The sequence below is a fragment of the Macaca nemestrina genome, chromosome 10 (genome assembly GCF_043159975.1).
Source record: "Macaca nemestrina isolate mMacNem1 chromosome 10, mMacNem.hap1, whole genome shotgun sequence".
In the NCBI taxonomy this organism is placed as follows: domain Eukaryota; kingdom Metazoa; phylum Chordata; class Mammalia; order Primates; family Cercopithecidae; genus Macaca; species Macaca nemestrina.
Window position 1 is genome coordinate 129,878,835 of NC_092134.1, and position 22,189 is coordinate 129,901,023.

General features: G+C 37.2%; 1 protein-coding gene across 2 annotated transcripts in view; it reads left to right on the plus strand.

Annotated features, from left to right (window-relative positions):
- LOC105482314 (LDL receptor related protein 6) overlaps positions 1–21,580 on the plus strand; it is a 152,650-nt gene extending 131,070 nt beyond the window's left edge. The window contains exons 17-23 of one of the 2 annotated variants that reach the window (XM_011742335.3): positions 2,058–2,183; positions 5,292–5,528; positions 6,451–6,561; positions 11,544–11,774; positions 13,039–13,175; positions 13,809–13,906; positions 16,265–21,580. In XM_011742335.3, coding sequence (XP_011740637.2) covers positions 2,058–2,183; positions 5,292–5,528; positions 6,451–6,561; positions 11,544–11,774; positions 13,039–13,175; positions 13,809–13,906; positions 16,265–16,559 — 1,235 coding nt within the window. In that variant the 3' untranslated portion in view covers positions 16,560–21,580. Of the gene's footprint in view, positions 1–2,057; positions 2,184–5,291; positions 5,529–6,450; positions 6,562–11,543; positions 11,775–13,038; positions 13,176–13,808; positions 13,907–15,071; positions 15,258–16,264 lie in introns of those variants that run through there. The other variant, XM_071072190.1, reaches the window with a different exon arrangement.
- The last annotated feature ends 609 nt before the right edge of the window (positions 21,581–22,189 follow it).

Below are 22,189 nucleotides of genomic sequence, written 5' to 3' on the forward strand. Positions count from 1 at the left end.
AGCCATCTCCATGAGCCCCAGGAAGAAAGAAAAGTAGCCAGAAATATTTTATTTTTTTTTTGAAAATGACTAGTCATCTTGCCCTAGTTCTTAATTCATATCTGTCATCAAAATTACCCTAATAATAGAGAGGAATAAATGAGTTTATATATGTAAAATGTTGTTTAAAAAGTGCCCTCCTAGCAGTCACTACTGTCAATCTTACATGAGGGTACCAGGAATGCCAATGTTAAATTGAGTACGAGGGAGAGAATTACCGAAATTCTGTAACTTCTCAGCTCAGTGCTTTTAAATTGAATTTAAGCATGAAAGGAGAATGAGGAAACAGGAGTACCCCTGTACAAGTGTTCATTATGTTGGTACAGTTCCTGAATTTAGAAGTAAAGTTACAAGTATTTGAGAATTAGAAAGTTAAAAATTGTTGTCATTTTATGGTATGACTTGTAGCTCAGGCTGAACATTTAATAGAAATATCATAATGATATCATACCTAAGTTATTTATTCAGTCGATATATGAATATTTCATTACAGAAAATCTCAAGGTTTTCAGAATTTCAAGGGAGAGGTTTTATTTAATAACTCTAATATGATTGTATATTAGGTAAATCATTTTTTCAAATTTTTAGTATTAAAGAGAATGGGATTTTTATCAAAATGTCATGGAATTAAAGGTTGAGAAACACTGCTGCATAGGCTGTATATTCTATATAATGTGTGATGTCTGTTTTAGACAGTATGCTCATTTGTAGGTAGCTGACTCCCTCAGTCTCATCAACACAAACTGAAGCAGGACCAATGTTATTGTGGAAGAGAGTCAAATAATAAATGGTGGCTTATATTAGATGTTCATATTTTGTGATGACAGATGTCAGGTTGCTTTTAACACAGGCTAGATAGAAAATTCCAAACAATGATTCTTTAAAAATACAACTTGTGAAACAGACTTTGAAAAGTTGCCTAGTGGTTTCTTTAGTTGACCAAATAATTTTGTTTCTGAATTGTTCCGTTACATGTGCCTTTTAAGTTTTTTTCTTCTAATAACTCTTTAATTCTCAATGGATTCCTCATTAAGATACACTTTTTGACTGAAATAGTCTTTTAGAAATGTGGATTTTCTGAGTTAAAAATCTTAATATAGGAGAATTCTTATATTTTAAATAGAATAATACACAAGTTTCAGCATTCTCCCTAGCAATTTTTTGTTGTTGTTGTTGTTGTTTATAGAGATGGAGTCTTGCTCTGCCGCCCAGGCTGGAGTGCAGTGGCACTATCTTGGCTCACTGTAACCTCCGCCTCCTGGATTCAAGCAGTTCTTCTGCCTCAGCCTCCCGAGTAGCTGGGATTACAGGTGCATGCCACCACACCCAGCTAATTTCTTTTGTGTTTTAGTAGAGACGGCGTTTCACTGTTGTGCCCAGGCTGGTCTCAAACTCCTGAGCTCAGGCAATCTGCCCGCCTCAGCCTCCCAAAGTGCTAGGATTACAGACGTGAGCCACCGCACCCGGCCTCTCCGTAGCAATTTTTCAGTTTCAGTAAACATTTTTTCATATTCACAAAAATTAACATGAGCTTTACCATTACCTTAAAATATTTTATATATAAATTATAAAGACAGTGGTTAGAAGTAGTTTCTTGTAGGTTGTGTAGAGATTGAGTGAAGAATCATGTTGTGTGGAAATAAAAGTCCAAGCTGGACCAGCCTGGCCAGCATGGTGAAATTCCATCTTTACTAAAAATACAAAAATTGGCCAGGCGTGGTGGCGCTTGCCTGCAGTCCCAGCTACTTGGGAGGCTGAAGCAGGAGAATCACTTGAACCTGGGAAGCAGAGTTTGCAGTGAGCCATGATCACACCACTGTACTCCAGCCTGAGCTACAGAGCAAGACTCTGTCTCAAAATAATAATAATAATAAAAGTTAAAAAAAAAAAAAGTCCAAGCTGATTATACATTTGATTTTCATAAATAGTTTTGACGTGGTTGTCCTTTTCTCTTCTGCTCTCCCGCTTGTCTCCCCCTCCACTCTTCCTCTCCCCATCCTCACCTCTTCTCTTTGCAGGACAGCATCCTTGTGCTCAGGATAATGGTGGCTGTTCACATATTTGTCTTGTAAAGGGAGATGGTACTACAAGGTGTTCTTGCCCCATGCACCTGGTTCTGCTTCAAGATGAGCTATCATGTGGAGGTAAATATGTTGTAATTTTCTTGTGCAACCCTAAATGCAAACATATTCCATATCTTAAGCCTAGACTTCTATGACTAGGCATTGAAGTTGCTCTGTCTACTAACTTGATTGGTTACTTATATTCCATTCATTTGTACTATATTAGGCTTTTCTGTTATTCTTCTCTGCCACCCTGCCCAGCCTCATAATCATTTTACTCTGTTTCTTTGACTCTTTTACACTCCACATATAAGTGAGATCATGTACTATTTGTGTTTCTATGCCTAGTTTATTTCACTTAACAGGATGTTTTCCAGGTTCATCTGTGTTGTTGCAAATGACAGGATTTCCTACTTTTTTTGACTGAATAGTATTTCACTGCGTATATATTATCACACTTTTCAGCCTGTGAATGAGTATGCTTCCTAATACTAAAGTAGCCTCTCCCCTCTCCCAAAAGGTAACAAAATGAATTAATTCTGCCTCCTATAATCTCTCTCCACTAAATTCTAGATTCTCTAAGTTTATGTATCATTGTTGGGAATGTGTCTCATGGAAAGAATATTCTTTTGTTCAAATCCATCAGCAAATTCCCATTGCTTCTTTATCTAGTAAAAAAATGACTTTTAAAAAGATATCACTGAGTATAGTGATACTGTTGTAGTAAAGTTGGTTTAATCACTCAGCGGGTATAACAAATAGATACATTCCTTTGTTAAATTATAGTATGATGGTATCAGGCGCCGTAATAGTATTCATACCCTTAATTCAGATATCCTCCTTTTGGGGATAATTCTAAGTTAATTCAACTGAAGGAAAAAGACTACATTATACTATTATCTACAGTGGCAGAAATTTTTAACTAATTTCTAATGGTATGAAAAGTATTAAGTAAAATAATTGAGTTATACAGCTATTAAATGTTATAATCATGAAGGTGATGTAAAAATGTTGCTAAAATGACAACTACATAAAATATATATTTCTGTAATAAATATTGAAAGAATATGCATTCAACATATAAAAATTGTTGATCAGGGTGGGATTACAAGTAAATTTATTCTTTGGACTATAAGTTTTTAAAAAAATAAATAATGCATGTATTCAGTAGCAGCTATGGGCACTGTGCCTGCACTGTAGGGGATTTGAAGAGCTTTGAGATGGCATACAGCATAGTCAGGGAAATCAGATGTGTACACAAAGTTAAGCTCTGGTACTTGAAATTTTTTAAAATAGGGATTGCACAATAATATGAATGTACTTAATGTCATTGAGCTATGCACTTTAAAGTGGTTAAATTGGTAAATCTTATGTTTACTTTACCACCCCCCACCCAAAAAAAAAGCATGTGTTTCCCTATCAGGGTGCTAGACTGTTACTTTAAGTGAGGCAAATCCTAGAAAAATTTCTCTTTATGTTAATGATAACATGGATAAAACTGAGTCAAGGATCTCATCTTCCATTTGAAAATATCTTTTAAAGGGCCTTTTTTCTTGCTTGCATATTTAGCAATTATTTTTAATGTACATATTAAAACGAGTTTTGACAGATGTATACAACTGTGTATTAGGCCATTCTTGCATTGGTATAAGAAATACCTGAGTCTGGGTAATTTATAAAGAAAAAGTTTAATTGGCTCAGGGTTCTGCCGGCTGTATTGCTCAGCTTCTGAATAGGCCTCAGGAGACTTTGATGGCTGGGGTGAAGAGTGAGCAGGCAGGTCACATGGCAAAAGAGGGAGCAAGAGAGAGAGTAGGCTAGAGGGAGTGCCACACACTTTTAAACAACCAGGTTCTCCCAAGAATTCATTTACTGTCAGGAGGATAACACCAAGGCATGAGCGATCTACCCCCATGATCCAAACACCACCCACCAGGCCTCGCTTCCAATATTGGGGATTACATTTCAACATGAGATTTGTGGGGGACAAATACCCAAACTATATCACACAGTTCGCATGACATGCAGTTCAAAGTAGTGTCCTTTGTTTTATGTTTATTAATTTCTTTCTATCCCCAACCAAATTCAAAGCTCTTTAAGGACATGGATATATTTTATCTACTTTAATTCCCCACACAATATAGATAGTGTAGGGCTGAATACATAATAGACTCTTATTAAATAATCCCTAAAATTCCCCATGTAAAATGTTCACCTGTAATCTGCAATATTCTCTGTTGGAAAGTTACAGGGTTTTCTGACCCATGGTCATATCATAAGTTTATGGGTTCTCTTAGATAATTCACTAACAGACAAGTGTAAATAACTACTGTATAATTTACCTGTCAGTCATTCTTTCAGGTAAAAATGACATTCCATTTTGAGTTGCATTTACAACTCGAAACAAATGCTTTCCCATTAGAAACTGTCATGCTTAGGTTTGCAACATGAGCTTTATGCATAATTGCCATTTGATTGATCAGAACATTAAAGAGGCATACACTTGGGTTGATTTTAATATAATTAATTTTCTATTGATTCATCAATAACATTCTTAAGTGAAGTTGGTCTTTTTGTGTGTTTGTTTAAACTGTGCATGTGTGGCTGTGTATAGTACCGTGATTACTAATAAAATTTGTTGTCATTTCCCTGAGTCTGCTAAGGTACCAAGTTTTATTCACTATTCCTTTTGTAGCATCAGTGCAAACATAGCCAAAAAAAAGCAGTGACATCTTAATGTTATTATAAACATAGTTTTTACCTAGTGGGTCACCTGAAAGAGTTCTCAGGAACCCCTAAGGGTTCATGGACTATCCTTTGAGAACCTTAGAGCTAGAAAACTTTTGAGTGCTAGGCTAACTTTAAAATATTTGGTAATTATAGTGATTATTCCTAGGTTATGTGTGAGATTGTAATGGATTGCAAATATTATAATCCTGTTTGGATTACAATATATGAAAAAACTTTTGCCTTATAGTTTTGCAGGCAAAAGTTTATAGTGAATGTAAAGGAAGTAATGTGAAAACCTTTATTTCTCCTTTGAATAGATGAGATAGTTATAAATCATATTTATTATAAAGTATTTTGTGTATGTTAATTATTAAATGAGCTTCACTCAGGTATGTGTTTGTACTTCTGTGTGACCATAATTGTGTTTTTGTCACTCCCCTCCTCCTTGTTCATTTGAAGAACCTCCAACATGTTCTCCTCAGCAGTTTACTTGTTTCACGGGGGAAATTGACTGTATCCCTGTGGCTTGGCGATGCGATGGGTTTACTGAATGTGAAGACCACAGTGATGAACTCAATTGTCCTGTATGCTCAGAGTCCCAGTTCCAGTGTGCCAGTGGGCAGTGTATTGATGGTGCCCTCCGATGCAATGGGGATGCAAACTGCCAGGACAAATCAGATGAGAAGAACTGTGAAGGTATCCAGAATTCCTCAGTGCCTCAGCATGCAATCCTTTTTTCCCATTCAGTTGTTTAAAATTCAGTATTACTTGGCTTAGTGTCAGTGGGGTTTTTCCGGTACATATGACTGTATCACTTCTGATCATAGTACCATGTTTCATATTATTGTTTTAGTTCACTTCATATGCATAAGATTTATACAAATTAATAAGCTTTGAAAATTGAGAAATGGAACTAAAAGATACCAGGCTTTCAGGATATAAAAATAGTCCGTTTCCAATGAGCTCTGAATTAGTGGGTTTATTAATTACACTCTAACATGTTTTATATTCTTCACTTTCCTTTACTAACCTTTCCCATGGTAAAAACAACCCAGCCAAGTTCTCCAGAATTCTTTAGTGAAAGAGGAGATTTAATGTAAAGAATAGGCCAGTCGCAGTGGCTCACGCCTGTAATCCCAGCACTTTGGGAGACCGAGGCGAGCAGATCACGAGGTCAGGAGATTGAGACCATCCTGGCTAACACGGTGAAACCCCGTCTCTACTAAAAATACAAAAAATTAGCTGGGCGTGGTGGTGGGCGCCTATAGTCCCAGTTGCTTGGGAGTCTGAGGCAGGAGAATGACGTGAACCTGGGAGGCGGAGCTCGCAGAGAACCAAGATCGCGCCACTGTACTCCAGCCTGGGCAACAGAGCAAGACTCCTTCTTAATAATAATAATAATAATAATAATAATAATAGGAAATTTCCTGCTGGATTTTTTCCCCCACTCTTTTTTTCTCCCTCTCAACCAATGGAACTCCAGAGAATAATATTTAAATTACAGCCAAAAGTCTAATTTGTTTTTCATTTGTATTCAGAAAGCACCTTTTGACTATTGCCAGAGTTTGACTTTACATGATACTAAAAATAAGAAAACTATTTACATTTTTTTTTCCAGTGCTTTGTTTAATTGATCAATTCCGCTGTGCCAATGGTCAGTGCATTGGAAAACACAAGAAGTGTGATCATAATGTGGATTGCAGTGACAAGTCAGATGAACTGGATTGTTGTAAGTAGGACTGAGATCTATAAATTACTCTTAACAGAGAATTTAAACAATTTTTTTCTTATGTGTGAAGTTTACTTATCAAGATTTCCTTTCTAAGTAATAAGTATTAATATTAAGCTAATTATTTGTGCGAAGGTTTTTTTGTTTTGCTTTCAGTAATTCTTTAAACATAGCAGTTCTCTTATGCACAGAAATCATCACAGAAACATTTAATAAAGTACTAGAAAAGAGTAAATATTATTTTACTATAACCAAAGTTACAAAATTCTCAAATCGTTTAGATACATAGAAATCGGCCAGGCATGGTGGCTCACACCTGTAATCCCAGCATTTTGGGAGGCCGAGGTGGGCAGATCACTTGAAGGCAGGAGTTTGAGACCAGACCCTATATGTACTAAAAATACAAAAATTAGCTGGGCGTGGTGGTGCATGCCTGTAATCCCAGCTACTGGGAGGCTGAAGCAGGAGAACCATTTGAATCCGGGAGGCGGAGGTTGCAGTGAGCCGAGATCACGGCATTGTACTCCAGCCTGGGCCACAGAGCAAGTCTCAGTCTCAAAAAAAAAGAAATCAATTGGTCTGAACTTAGTTTCTGAATGTTAGTCCGTGTTTAACTGTATTCCATTGTTTTCTTGAAGTGTTTCCACCAGTTTCTCGATGGCTGGAAGATTTTAAGAGCTTTCTTAAAATGCATCCTGAAGGCAGGCCAACGTTTACCCCTGGACTTAGGGACCTTTGGCTAAATAGCCTATAGTTTCTTAAAGGTTCATAAAAGGTTCATAACTGTTGACAAGTGCCCTAAAACAGTAGTCCCAACATTTTTAGTACCAGAGACTGGTTTCGTGGAAGACAGTTTTTCCAAGTGGGGATGGATAATGGTGTCAGGATGAAAATGTTCTACCTCAGATCATCAGACATTAGTTAGATTCTCATAAGGAACGTGCAACCTAGATCCCTCACACGCACAGTTCACAACAGGGTTCGCACTCCTATGAGAATCGAATGCTACCACTGATCTGACAGGCGATGGAGCTCAAGCAGTAATGCTTTCTGGCCTGCCGCTCACCTCCTGCTTTGTGGCCCAGTTCCTAACAGGCCGTGGACCAGTACCAGTCCGTGGCCAGGGGCTTGGGGATCCCTGCCTTAACGTATAATGTATCCCAAATTGATAAACTTAATTCTGAATGGAATTCAGCCTAAGCCAGGTCTACCCTGTCAAATATATTTGATAGAATTTAGATAGGATTAATTTAAAAGTTCTTTCACCTGTAATGAGAACTTTAAGCTAGTATTTTTACAAAGTTCAAGTGGAACTACTCAGTAAGACTTAGACTCCATTCATTTATTCAACAAGCATTTACTGCCCTGTTGTAGACACTCTGCTATGTATGCTGAGGATACATGCTACCTGCACCAAGTTTCTCAAAGTCCCCCTATCGTTGAAATAGTAGTAAGAATAGGAATTCTGGAACTAAGCAGAGCTGGATTTGAATCCCTACCTCCTTCCTCCAACAGATGATTTGTTCTTTTTAAACTTTAGTTTCCTCACCTTTATTTTTTATTTTATTTATTTTTTGAGACAGGGTCTCACTCCCATCACCCAGGCTGGAGTGCAGTGGCACAGTCATAGCTCACTGCAGCCTCAACCTCCAGGGCTCAGGTGATTCTCCCACATCAGCCTCCCAAGTAGCTGGGACTACAGGTATGCACTGCCACACCTGGCTAATTTTTTGTATTTTTAGTGAGTCGGTATTTTGCCATGTTGTCCAGGCTGGTCTCAAACTCCTGAGCTTAAGCAATCCACCCACTTCGACCTCGCAAAGTGCTGGAATTACAGGTCTTCATCTTCAAAATGAAGAGAATGATGCTTAGCCTGATGCCTGCAAGAAAATTAAATGATTTAACATATATATCATTTAGCCTAAAAAACACATAGCCTGACTCATAGTAGATAAATTGATTATGGAGTGTAAGTGCTGTAATAGAAATCTACACAGGTAGCAGTAGAAATAAGAGAGAAGTCAGCTTTTTAGGGACAAAGATGGACTTGATCAAGGAAAGCATCTTAGAAAAATGGTATTTAAGATTGGGTGTTGTGCCGGGTGTGCTGGCTCTCACCTTTTACCCCAGCACTTTGGGAGGCCAAGGTGGGCAGATCACGAGGTCAGGGGTTTGAGATCAGCCTGGCCAACCTTGTGAAACCCCATCTCAACTAAAAATACAAAAATTAGCTAGGCTTGGTGGCGGGCACCTGTAATCCCAGCTACTCAGGAGGCTGAGGCAAGAGAATCGTTTGAACCCAGGAGGTGGAGGTTGCAGTGAGCCGAGATTGCACCATTGTACTCCAGCCTGGGCCACAGGGTGAGACTCCATCTCAAAAAAAAAAAAAAAAAGATTGGGTGTTGATCAATGAATAGTGTTCATTATGTAGATAAGTGGAGAAATTGCATTTTTGGCAGAGGGAATATACTGTTCAAAAGCAGAAAGGAGCAAAACAGGCACCTTTGGGAAACTCCATGTAATGGGACTGCCAAAATACAGGCTCTGTTGAGGAGTGTCAGCAAGAGATAACATAGGTAAAGGTACAATCATGGAAGACTATGCTTTTCTTCTAAAGAAAATAGACAATTTTAACAATGGAGAGTGGAGAGTCACTGAAAATTTCAAGAGAAACACTAGCATGGTCAAGCAATACAGAAGCTGTAAAGCCAGTGGGTTGGAGGTGATAAGCTTATAGGCACGGAAATCTGTGAGGTTGGTTGCTTTCAAACTTCTTTTGATCACATCAAGAGGAATACAGAGATGTGAGCTCATGCATTTAAAAAGGTGTCACACAACACTTCAATATTTACCCATATTATATAGAATGCATTCTGACTTTTTCTGTTTCATTTTTTCAAAGCTAATTGTAACCCACTAAATCATTCTCACCATTTATGAATGATTTGCAGCCTGTAATTTAAAGAGGAAGCTATTAGAGTTTAGGCAGAAGATTGATAAAGATCTAAATCATGAGGAGGAGGAGTGGGGGTGGCAAGGAGAGAACAAATTTCGGAGTTATTTCAGAAGTAGAATAAAGAGGAATTGGTAACCACTTAGATATAGTTGATAAGTTTAAGTTGACCCACAGACCTCATTGAGTGACTGGAGGCATTAAATGGGATACATAGCAGGAACTGAAAACCAAAGTACCATACCACATCTTGGCTGCAGATGTAATGTTTGATTGATGTGATGTTTAATTTACGTGAAATGCCTTTAGGCAGGCGTGTACTTTGCCACAAGCCCCATCACTTTTTATTATCTTATACTAGATGACTTCATTTATGGTCTCTTTACCCCTGGAATCTAGGAGAAATGACTGATGATGGTGACTGATGATGTTGCCTGAGAGGTACTTATGGAATATCCCACTGAAGCTCTTCAGGAAGTTGACTATAAGGAACTGTGGCTCAGAAGAGAGATGTGGTGCTCTTTAGTTTATTGATGATAATTAAAGCTGTGGCAGTAGATAGACTCTCCCAGGACAGTAAGCCGAGGAGGAAAATAGTAGGTGATAGATAGAAATCTCTCTGGGAAGGACCTGCACTTAAGATGCTGGCAGAAGAGAATGAAGCCAACAAAGGAAACAGAGAAAGAATAATCAGAAATAGTAAGACATTTTTTTTAAGAGAAAACAGGAACCAGCAGTATTGTGTAAAGAGGTCAGTGAAATGAGGAATATATTGAATATGGCAAATAGTAGAACTTTGTTGCCAGAACAGTTTCAGTGCAGTGGTAAGGGTGGAAGTCTGATTTCAGGGAGTTACAATGTGACCCAGAGACTAGGAATTGAGGGTAGTGAATGTAAACTTTTCTTTCTTGAAGTTTGGCATTGCAAAGGAACGTTAAGGCACTAAAAAGGAATGAAAAGATGAGACGGTTGTTCTGAAGGACTAGAAAGAGTCTATGCCTCAGATTCCACAGACTAAATTTGTAAATGATAATCCCTACATATTATGTAACTTAGAGATGTCATTTTCACGCATTTCTTTCATATAATCTGTCAGAGGATGAGTTTAGCTATATGAATGGGAGATTTGAGGTAAGATGAAGCAGGAGGAAGTTTTTTAAAGGATCTGCAACTGTGAGATAAAATTTAACTGTTCAGAATGGAAGAATTTTCCCTCTGAATAGAAAGAGTAATGCTCTAATTTTGATAAGCTCACTTTCCCTCTACCTCTGATATTGATGGCCTCTGCTTCTTAAAGCCTCAGGTAGCTCAGGGATGCAGCGAAGGTGAATCCCTGGGGCAAGTGTCCTCTTCTGGCAATCTGGCCTTTCTTTGTGAGTCCTCCATTAATCAGGTATTAAAGACCTTATGTTCCTTGGTCTCAGGCAACTAGACAGCCTGAAGGCCAGCAGCATAGGGGATTTGAGAGCTAAGGCTCATCTTTAGTTTCCAGTTTTCATTCATCAGGCCTACATGTCACTATTCAAATCTAAAATCTAACATGTGCTCAGAGCTGATTTTGGCTTCTTCACCATTCCAGGTAAAACATTTGATGACTTGCCTAGGTTTATCCCTTCTGGCCATAAATTTTTTCCTGAAATCTTGGAATAACCTTGTTCATTTGTATGGTATATAGAATGAAGTAGAATGGATTTTATCTGTTTATTTATTTAAAGCTTCTTAATGGTGTTTAAATCTGTACTTCATTTACCATCTTTGTTTCTGTCAGTTTATAATTACACTTTGCAACCTATTGTTTTATTTCTGTCTTCACTTAAGGGTAGTTCATTTTGATTCCTAATGATGACATTTATTCCATATGTCCTTGGGGCGTGGTGTGTATGTATTCATAAAAAAGAAAAGTGCTTATGAGTTATCTTCATTAGGCTTATAGCTTCACATTCCTATTAGCAAGCCCTCTTTTTGATTACTATTTTGAATATACAGTTGTTTTTTCTTTTAAATAACCATACTGCATTCTTCATTGTAGATCCAACTGAAGAACCAGCACCACAGGCCACCAATACAGTTGGTTCTGTTATTGGAGTAATTGTCACCATTTTTGTGTCTGGAACTATATACTTTATCTGCCAGAGGATGTTGTGTCCACGTATGAAGGGAGATGGGGAAACCATGACTAATGACTATGTAGTTCATGGACCAGCTTCTGTGCCTCTTGGTTATGTGCCACACCCAAGTTCTTTGTCAGGATCTCTTCCAGGTGAGTCAGAATGGATCCATTGAGAATCAAGTCTTTGGTCCTGCAAGACTGCCAGGTTTCCACTGTGGAAGAGAATACTACCTAGAGTCTGTTTGAAACCATATTACTCTGAGTTTAAACAATTAGAAGAACAAATGTTCTTTTTTACTATTAGCACCTTCTCTTTACACAGAAGGCCTTAGATATGGTTTGGTAGAAATTGTCAGAGCCTATAAAGCAAATACATATGCAAGCTCTAAGCCTCTCTGACTACAATTCTGGATGCATGCTACAGAAGGTGAATCAGCCAGTCATTTAGTGAAAGAGTTATAAACCACAGGTTCTTTAAGTTCACCACCAGGGAACTCTAGTACTATGGAGCCCATGAATAAAAGGAGGCCAAAAATTATGTAAGACTCCCTTCAGCCAACAAAGATTTGTAAATAGCTGGATGATAGAAGGGAGGAATATGTCTTATGTTTTCTCCTGACTTCATGTGCTAACAGGGGACAAAGGGCTAGTTTGGGCATAGCTGAGTGGCCAGAAGTTTTACACTTGGGTAGGCCATGTTGCTCTAGGGAAGTGGCGTTCTTTTTAATGTTTTCTGGTGCCCTTAATTAAAAGAAGCCTTCCTTTTAATGAATATGGAGAAGGAGGTGCCTTGCAAAAACCCTCTAAAAATAGGAACTTACTATGGGTGTAACTCTTAAGTAGACAAACATGGTTTTTAAACTGTTAATGGTAATGTGTCTTTGTTGCCATACCTATTTTCAGTTAGTGGAATTTGGGAAGCTTCTTGGAAAAAATAGAATTTCTTCTTTAGCACTGGTAGTTTTGATTCTAGAAACATTTATATTCATTAGATGAAAAAATACTCTTTCATATGTTGTTTGTACCCTAAAAAATGCTTTTTGTTTTCTTTTGAGCAAGTCTGTTATGTAATATACCCTGCCTCACAACCTCTACCCTTTACAATCCTTTCAAATCCTCCAAGAGGTTGAAAAGCCCTTATTTTAAATAGCTCTGCTTCTACCAGAGGAGGGAGAAGGTGGGAGCTGTTCTTGGCTTTGTTCTAGGCCAGCTTTTTCAGTGGAAGCATTCACTTCTAGAGAACATTCATTTCCTTTCTCCATTAAATGTTTTCAATTATAGGAATAGAGTGTAAGTTATTTTAAAATCAGACTACTTGACTATTGATATTTGTCATCCTACTGTTGAATAAAATTGCTTGATACATTTTTATAGATCTTACGCATCTTCAGTTTTTATCCTTCTTTTGTTTTAGGAATGTCTCGAGGTAAATCAATGATCAGCTCTCTCAGTATCATGGGGGGAAGCAGTGGACCCCCCTACGACCGAGCCCATGTAACAGGAGCATCATCAAGTAGTTCTTCAAGCACCAAAGGCACTTACTTCCCTGCAGTAAGTAGTCTGTTTTCCTTTGAATGCAACATACATAGGATCTTAGATATTTAACTCATTTAAATGTGGGTGATCAGTGATAGTAATGTAAAAGTCGTTTTTGAATGTGAAATTTAGGCATAAAGGGCTCAAAGAAGGATTTACCACATCCCGCCCCCCAGTGCTTGTAAGTCTTTTAAGTTACTGTGTAATAACCAGAATATTTGAAAGCATTGGGCATTACTTTCACATTTCAAGTAAAAGTGGAACTACTGAATGGTACCTCTTGAGGGATGAGGACCTTCATTTTACGACTTCCCAAAAGAGGAAGCACACCTGGAATTTCTCCTAAATCAATAATTTTTCTCTAAATACTTATAATTTTAAATAACCAGGACTTAGCTGTGCTGACCAATGATTTTTAGGTTACAGATTTTCGTTTTTGTCATTTTGCACTTTTTAGCCATGATGAGGTCTTAGGGAATGAGGAAGCCATAGTCCCAAAGTACTGTTTGAGGTCAGTTCTTTGGAAAAGAAGAATTGTGCTAATAATGTATTGTTAAGAAACACTAATAGAGATAAGGAAGAAAAGTTGAAAGAAAGTCTAATCGTTTCTGTGTTGTTACTTTAATGTTTTAATTATTTTTCTTTTAGATTTTGAACCCTCCACCATCCCCAGCCACAGAGCGATCACATTACACTATGGAATTTGGATATTCTTCAAACAGTCCTTCCACTCATAGGTCATACAGGTAAGACACACCCCCCTCTAAAATACGTTGCAGTATTTATTAGAAAGTGTTTTAGTTGTGGACCTGATGTGTCTCCAAATGAGCAGACGATGGTCACCAGAGAGAGGCTAGTCATCTTGTCCTGGTAGTACTGACATTGCCTCTACCACAGATCCTTTCCTTTCAGGACTTTATACTTTTTTAAAAAATTTTTTGAGATGGAGTTTCACTCTTGTCACCCAGGCTGGAGTGTAATGGCATGATCTCAGCTCACTCGTGTAGTGATACGACCTCACTCGTGTAGAAATAAAGTGGGAACCACTTAAAGTATCTCACTCAGAATTCTCATTTCAGTTCAGATAAGACTGTTTAAAATAGCCTTGGCTTTGAACTGATTGTTTTAACGATTTGTTGTAATGCTGCTTTCCCTGACACAAGTTTCTTCTAGGAAGCCAAAACAGAGAAAGCAGAAGCCTGAAAATTGAGAAATGAGAAAAGATATAAAATATTATTTTTAAAAAGTCATGTCTTTAAATCAAATTGAATGAGGCAGTCAGCAGAATAAACATGATTGCATAAAAAACTGTTCTTGCTTAACTATTTTCCAGATAAGCCCAATTTCTGTTCCTCTGAGTCAAAACTTTCATCATTTGTTGAGATTTTGGTCTAAACTGGGACGTGAAAGAATTTTGTTAATTCAGTTTGTTTTATTTTTTTCATGAAAATAGAAGTATTTGGACTTTTAAATGTTAACCTTAGAAATTTCACCAAGGATTGACACCTGATTGGACAAAAAGTTAAGACCAAAAACAAAACAAAACAAAACAAAACAGTAACTGTGACACCATGTCAGTATTGATAGTAAAAGCCTTTGAGAACTCGCTCAGTGTGTCACGTAACTTTTGGTCTCTGGCAGCCTTTTTATTTTTATTTTTAGTTATTTATTTATTTATTTATTTTGAGACAGGGTCTTGCTCTGTTGCCCAGGCTGGAATGCAGGGGCACAATCACAGCTTACTACAATCTCCACCTCCCGGGCTCGAGCAGTCCTTCTGCCTCAGCCACCCAAGTAGCTGGGACTATAGGTGTGTGTCACCACGCCTGGCTCACTTTTTTTAATTTTTTGTAGAGACAGAGTCTTGCTATGATGCCCAGGCTGGTTTCTTTCTTTCTTTCTTTGTTAAAGACTAATCAAATGCAGTAGTAAGAAAGGAAGACAGAGTAGAACAAGGAGTTTGATCTGTACCTGTGAACAATCATGGCAGCCATTTCTTTTGAAGTCAGTCCAAGTGATAGCAAATGGTTTGTATCCTGGGTTCCTGGGATATATTATCTTGTGGTGCTGTATATCACAAGGTGTTTTATGAATGGTTGTATCACTTTTTAACTTGCTTTTGCCCCTTCTCTTGTAGTCAATCCTATCCTCTTGATCCTTTGATGAGAAAGCTCATGAAAAAATCTTTGGGATAAGTTTAAGATCAGCTTTACCATATTTAGAGTAAACAGGTATAAGAAGTTACAAATAGAAGTAGAAATGACAGAAAAGCCAGAACTTAGGTCAAATCTTATTTTCACTAGTATGTTTCTCTCTTTGCAATGCCTTTTTCTTTAGTTAGCAATGCTACAAACCTAACAACTGTACATCCCTTATAAAGATAAATAAGTGTAAGAAATAAGCTAGGCCTCTGAAATATACATTAGAAAATTCACTGACTCTTTATGGGCATTTAAATTTTATCATTTTGATGTTTAAAGCTGCTCTTATGACAGGTACTTATCTATACACAGGGAATGAAAACTGTTTCCCCCAACCACAGCAATTTCCCTTTGCTAAGGTAACAGTAATGGAATAGTTATGCCCCTGAGGCTGTCTACCAAAATCCAGCCTGGATTGTACAGAAATTGTACAGAATTGTACAGAAGAAAGAAATGAAGTCTTCAGATGTCATTAAATTAATTATTCATCAGGTTAATTTTGGAGTAAAGAATGTTGAGGAAATACTGACATGTTTGAGCAGTATAAAATATGTAAAAACCCATTCTTCCCATAGGCTATGAAACTGCAAAACAAATTTGAATAGTCATTTTTTGTTCTGTGATACAGTTTAACTTGAAGAGTACACTCAGAGGCTAGATTGAATTCACCTCTGCATTTCCATCCTGTTCATTTTCACTTGCCACTTTCTTATTTGCAAATAAAGTACATGCTGTCTTCCTTAGCGAATCTGCCATTGAAAATTGCCTCTTGGTCTGTGTAAATTTAAATGGCAGTAGCTTATTGTTTTCATAGTGTAGTTTACATCTAATACCTCTATTCTGAGAGGGAAAATCATTTTTTTGTAAAACTAACTGCTTCTCTTTATTTTCTTCCTATGCCAGCTACAGGCCATATAGCTACCGGCACTTTGCACCCCCCACCACACCCTGCAGCACAGATGTTTGTGACAGTGACTATGCTCCTAGTCGGAGAATGACCTCAGTGGCAACAGCCAAGGGCTATACCAGTGACTTGAACTATGATTCAGAACCTGTGCCCCCACCTCCCACACCCCGAAGCCAATACTTGTCGGCAGAGGAGAACTATGAAAGCTGCCCACCTTCTCCATACACAGAGAGGAGCTATTCTCATCACCTCTACCCACCGCCACCCTCTCCCTGTACAGACTCCTCCTGAGGAGGGGCCCTCCTCCTCTGACTGCCTCCAACGTAAAAATGTAAATATAAATTTGGTTGAGATCTGGAGGGGGGGAGGGAGCTATTAGAGAAGGATGAGGCAGACCATGTACAGTTAAAATTATAAAATGGGGTAGGGAATACTGGAGATATTTGTACAGAAGAAAAGGATATTTATATATTTTCTTAAAACAGCAGATTTGCTGCTTGTGCCATAAAAGTTTGTATAAAAAAATAAATTTGTACTAAAAGTTTTATTTTTGCAAACTAAATACACAAAGCATGCCTTAAACCCAGTGAAGCAACTGAGTACAAAGGAAACAGGAATTATAAAGGCATCACTGACCAGGAATATCTGGGCTTTATTGATACCAAAAACAAAAAAGAGGAAGAAGAAAAATTAAGTCCATCTCAGAGCAGCAAACCATAGATACTTGGATGTAGCCAGCTAGCCTTCAGTTAACTAACATTTGAGGGCCAACAAGTAAGAAATCATGAAAGGAAAAAAAAGGAATTAATACTAACCTTGGACGAAAGGCTTTGTTTTCTCTAGGAATCCAACAGTGTTAGTGAGGAAGATAGATACTTCTAAAAACCCATTCTGGGTGTTGCTGTTGTAGGAGAGATCAGCCAGAGGTAAGATGCCATGAAGCTGTGTGTGTGTGCAAGTCTCTGTCCCTACCTTTAGAATCCATACCTCTGTCAAAATGAATTTTTTCTCTATGTTTACCTTGCTGCCTCCCCCAGCAACTTGGTAGGTCATTTGGCTAAGATACCATGATTTTTTTAAGCTGAGGCATTGACTAAATGGAATTTTCTAAATTCAAGTTGATTTTAATATTTCTTCTAGCTCCATTCCCCAGTAGGCTTAGCTCTTCAATTTGACAGCTGTTTTTGCATAATGACCAAAAGTTAGACATATTATTTCTCTTCTTCCAAGATTGTTTTAATGCTCATTAAAATGTCTTTTTACAACACATATAGACAATGTTTAAGAATTAAAAACTTAACCATTATGTTTTTGTTGTAAATTAATCATATATCCTTGCACTACTTTCAGCATATATCACAGTATGAAATCATTTATATATATATATATATTTTTTTTTTTTTTTTTCTGAGTAAAACATTTAAATATGTTCTGGTTAGAGACAATCTATTTAAAAAGAATTTTTTCTTATTAGGATTTGCCCTATATTAAACAGTTTGTGACGTTTTCATGTTCTTTAGGCCGGTTTTTCTCAGAATGATGTCTACATACATACCTCTTCTAATGTGTGACATGAATTTAATATCTTTCTGTTACCCACTGTGAATGTTAGGCTGTTTTCAAATTATCCACAAATTATTCTTATAATCACCTCATATTTTTATGTGGATCCTCTCTTACCCATTATGGATTAAGATAATTTAACAAATTCAACAATGAGAATTAAATGAGAAGGCAAACAACTTTTCAGCTGTCAGAATTTGGGTGGAAGGGAATAATGGAAGCCTCTTTTGTGATCTGCCTGACCTGCTGTCATGTATGGTACTAGGGCTGCTACATCTTCAGCTATCAGGGCTGACCTGTGGAATGATTCTAGCACTTGCTCTGCCACCTTGCCAGAAGTCAGTTTCCTGCTTTTTACACATGTCTAGCACTTCTCTGCTAAAATTGAATGGTTTTAAACTAATGTATTTTTAGCTTAAGAGGTGTTGGTCAGTTAATTATTGAATTTTTTTTTTCTTTTTTAATTCTGTCTTGCCAAGGCTTCTCTGGGTTTCAGGGCCCAAGAGAAAACAGTGGAAGAAAGGATTCAGAATTTTGGCAAGGGTGAAGTAACTGTTCATGAAATACCTAAGTAAAGTTTTTGAAGATAAAATTGTGGTTTCAGAATAATGCTGACTGTTGGAGACTGTAAGAATCAGGTGCACTTGATTTTGCATAGAAGCAAATGGTAAATCTGTCAGAGTCCTGCTTTTCAGTTAGACAAGCATGAACTCTTGCTGTTGCTGGAACTAAGTGCCTACAGTGTCAGACAAAATGGACATTGAACTTGGGTTCTGTGATTCACGGGGGCACTTGGTGCTTAAATGAAGATGGAAAGGTTAGCAATACCTACGTGTCAGTTAGAATTTGACAGTTCTATATGTTTACATTTTTAAATGTGCATCTTAATCTGGTGGACTTCCCATGTGGGGACTTGCACTCTAATAAACTAAGAAGAATATTGCCTTGTTGGATCTCAGTCCACACGCCTGCACTGCGATGGCAATGGCCTCTTCTTCAAAGTACTAATTTGTGTGCCAATTTGTTTAAAATTATTTGAAGGCAGTTCAGCGTAATCTCAGTGTTCTCTTTCTGGGGTAGATGAGATGGATTCTTAATATTTCTGGGAGTACTTTTTAATGAGAGAATTGTCAAATTTGGAAAGATTTATTCACCCTTAGGTTACATGGACAGTTAAGCTTAAGTAAACTGTATATTGATTATTAAACACGCACTGTAATAGGAAAAGTCGAGAGGAAATACATGAGACCACAACTTAGGGGGGAAAAAGAAAAGGGATTTTTAAATTTGACATATTAAATTCATTGTGCAAGGGGGAAAATGAATAATGTTTCATTAGATTCGTTATATGCAAAAGTATTTATTTTGAACATGTGTGCTAAAATATGTGCACTAACTGATGTGATTAAAATTATCCAAGAAATAAACTTGAGCATAACATACTCTGTGTGCACCACAGTAAGCTCTTCTGCATTGAAATGGTCTTTTTTAACTAAGGCCTGGACTTGGTTCCAACGAGTCGTGATCTTCTGAATAGTGACTTAAGGAGTTCTGTTTGCTTAAGTCAGATAATGGCACATTCACAGGAAAAAAACAGAGTTGGTGGATAGAATTTTCTCACTATTAGTTTTTCTTCCATGAAATTTTATTATGCCTTTGGCACTTTCTGCCACTCTTACAGCATATCACAAGATGTCTGTTTAGCAGAAGATTATGTACTTTAATTTTAACATAAAAATACCTTGTGATATATTCCCAAGAGATCTCTGATTCTTCAGTAAGTTTGAGAACAGCTATTCTACAGAGATGATAGGTATTTAGAAATGAAGACTTTAAAGTACATTTTAATCTAATACAGGCCAGTAATTGGGGGAAGGGGCTTTGGGCAGTACAATTTTAAGATGATTTTGAGGGTTGTATTTCTTTATCATTTAAAAATACCCTGAAGTCAGTAATTTATATGAAGGAAACTCATTCATTATTGAAGGTATGAAACTAGCCACCATCTGTATTAGGTAGCAGTTTTGGAGGATCATCTTTTTCTTTTGCTATAAAGCCCTATTAATGAAGAATACTTCCTGCAGAGTCACTAGCTGTGGCTTACCTAGTGTGTTAATGAAATGTGTTTATTTATGTGACTCGATATCAGTAGTCATAATAGAGACCGAAGAGGTATGCTTTAAGCAAGCTTACTTCTATGCAGTGAACAGGCTGCCGCTGCCTAGATTAGATTCTTAGAAATGTCATATTTTGAATTGTTTTATTTCTTGTAGGGGAAACTTTGTCCCACTTCATTGATTTGCATGCCATAGGAATTACATATTGGTTATCATTACGTATCTAACAAGATTCAGAAACAAAAATCTTGGACTTTTCACATCCGAAATATGTCAGCTCTTAATAAATGAGTGGTGCTTCAGTCTACATACGGCATCCATAGTTTATCTAGAGTAAGGATGTGAGTGTGTTGACCAGTTGTCAGTGGTTGGACAAATATTTGGGCACCTACAGATGAGACCATACACTAAGTGTGGACTGAGTCCTAAAGAAGCTTATAGTCAAGTGTTGTTTAAAACAGTATCAGAATTCTTAAACTCAAGGAATTTAATTTTTTTTGGTATTTCCTAAGCCTAAAATGAGCCGAGAGAGCTGATTTTATAAAGTACTTGTCGTGCATGTGTGGCTTCTAACTTTTGGGAAGGCACCATTTTATAATAGTCTCAAAATTTAGCTTTTGAAATTCTCAACATTTTACAGTAGAAGACTTTGGACCTCAAGTATAAAAATATACCATTTATAATTAAAAAAAATTAAATTATAAGTATTGTAAATGCATACTCTCAAGCTATTGTCTGACTTGATCTACGTCTCATAAAGCCTGTACCTGAGTGGAGTGGAAGGTGGAGTCCAACGTTCATCAGTTACTGACTCTACCTTCACCCTCCTTCAATTGAGGTAAACTTTGCTGTTTTTCTTTTTCATAAAGCATTCGAGTTTATTGCTGAAAAAAATCTTCATGACTATACAGATAGAATTACAAACTAAATGATTTCTTTTACTTAGAAGCAGAGTATAGACCTAACAAATGGTTAGATTTCCCACCATCACTTAGAGTTTGCCCAGAAGCAACACCAAAGAATTATAGACAACATGCTTTTGCTTAACTGTCCATTTTGGTTGTTTTGTTTTCTAATCAAATATAAGCAGGATGGGCGATAGAGATATTTATATAGAGATATATATTCTATATATCTAATGCCTAAATATGGGTATTAAAGGGAAAAATTTTAAAGTCTGATTAAATCCAATATTACATGAAATTAAATATATGGGTTAGTAAGGAAAAATGTTAAAAAGTAGAGAGAATACCAAGAAGATGAAACTGGACTAGCCTTATTTGCAAGTGAAGGATCTGGTGCTGCTTTCAGATGTTTTTCCTTTATTTTTTTTCCCTTAAGCTTTAATCTTCGTCATTGTCTGAAAGTCAACTGGTGTTTCTTGTTCATCGACTTTGGTACGATGGTGCTTTGCAAGGATGTATTTATATTATAATGGCCAACATTTGGTCAGCCCTTGTCCACTTCTTCACTTCCCTCCTTTTGTAAAATAAGTGCTTTAATTATAAACTGTACAAAAATACCTTGTATAAAACCTCTTTTTTGATTATTACGATAAATAAGCTGAATTGTAACAAATGAAATGTTGATTTTTATAATAAAACTGGAAAAGTAAAAGTGTCTGTCCTTTCTTTTCAGCAAGAAATTTAGACAGTAGCTAGTTGTGCTTTGCTGTGATGTAAATAAGACTGTTTCAGACACAACAAAACCCAGCTTTATTGTTTGCATTTTAAATAATACTCTGCTAGCACACCTATAGTCCCAGCTAGTTGGAAGACTGAAGGAGGAGGATCACTTAAGCCGGGGAGGTTGAGGCTGCAGTAAGACTCGTGATTGCGCTACTTGCACTGCAGCCTTGGGCTACAGAGTGAAACCCTGTATCTAAATCAATCAGCCAATCAGTCTGTGCAAGAGATTTGCGAAGGGCTGTTGCTTCGTTCAGTGCTGGCAGCATTTGTGTTTGGGAACAAGAATAAGAAATAGCCTGTGCTTCAGAACTGGTCTTGTTTTCAGTAAACTGGAAGGAGTTCTAGTATGGACTCTGAGCACTTCCCTCTCTTCCAAGATCTTAAATTAGCTTATAAAATGCACATTGCTTTCCTGGTGAAGAGCCCAGTGCGATGCGATGATTCTTTTTCTATGCGGGTAGGACATAGTGAAAACCAGTGAAATATCAGGTCTCTGCTTGATACTAAGCTTACTAGTTTGATAGGAAGGGAGAAAAGCTGCTTTTGTATTTTG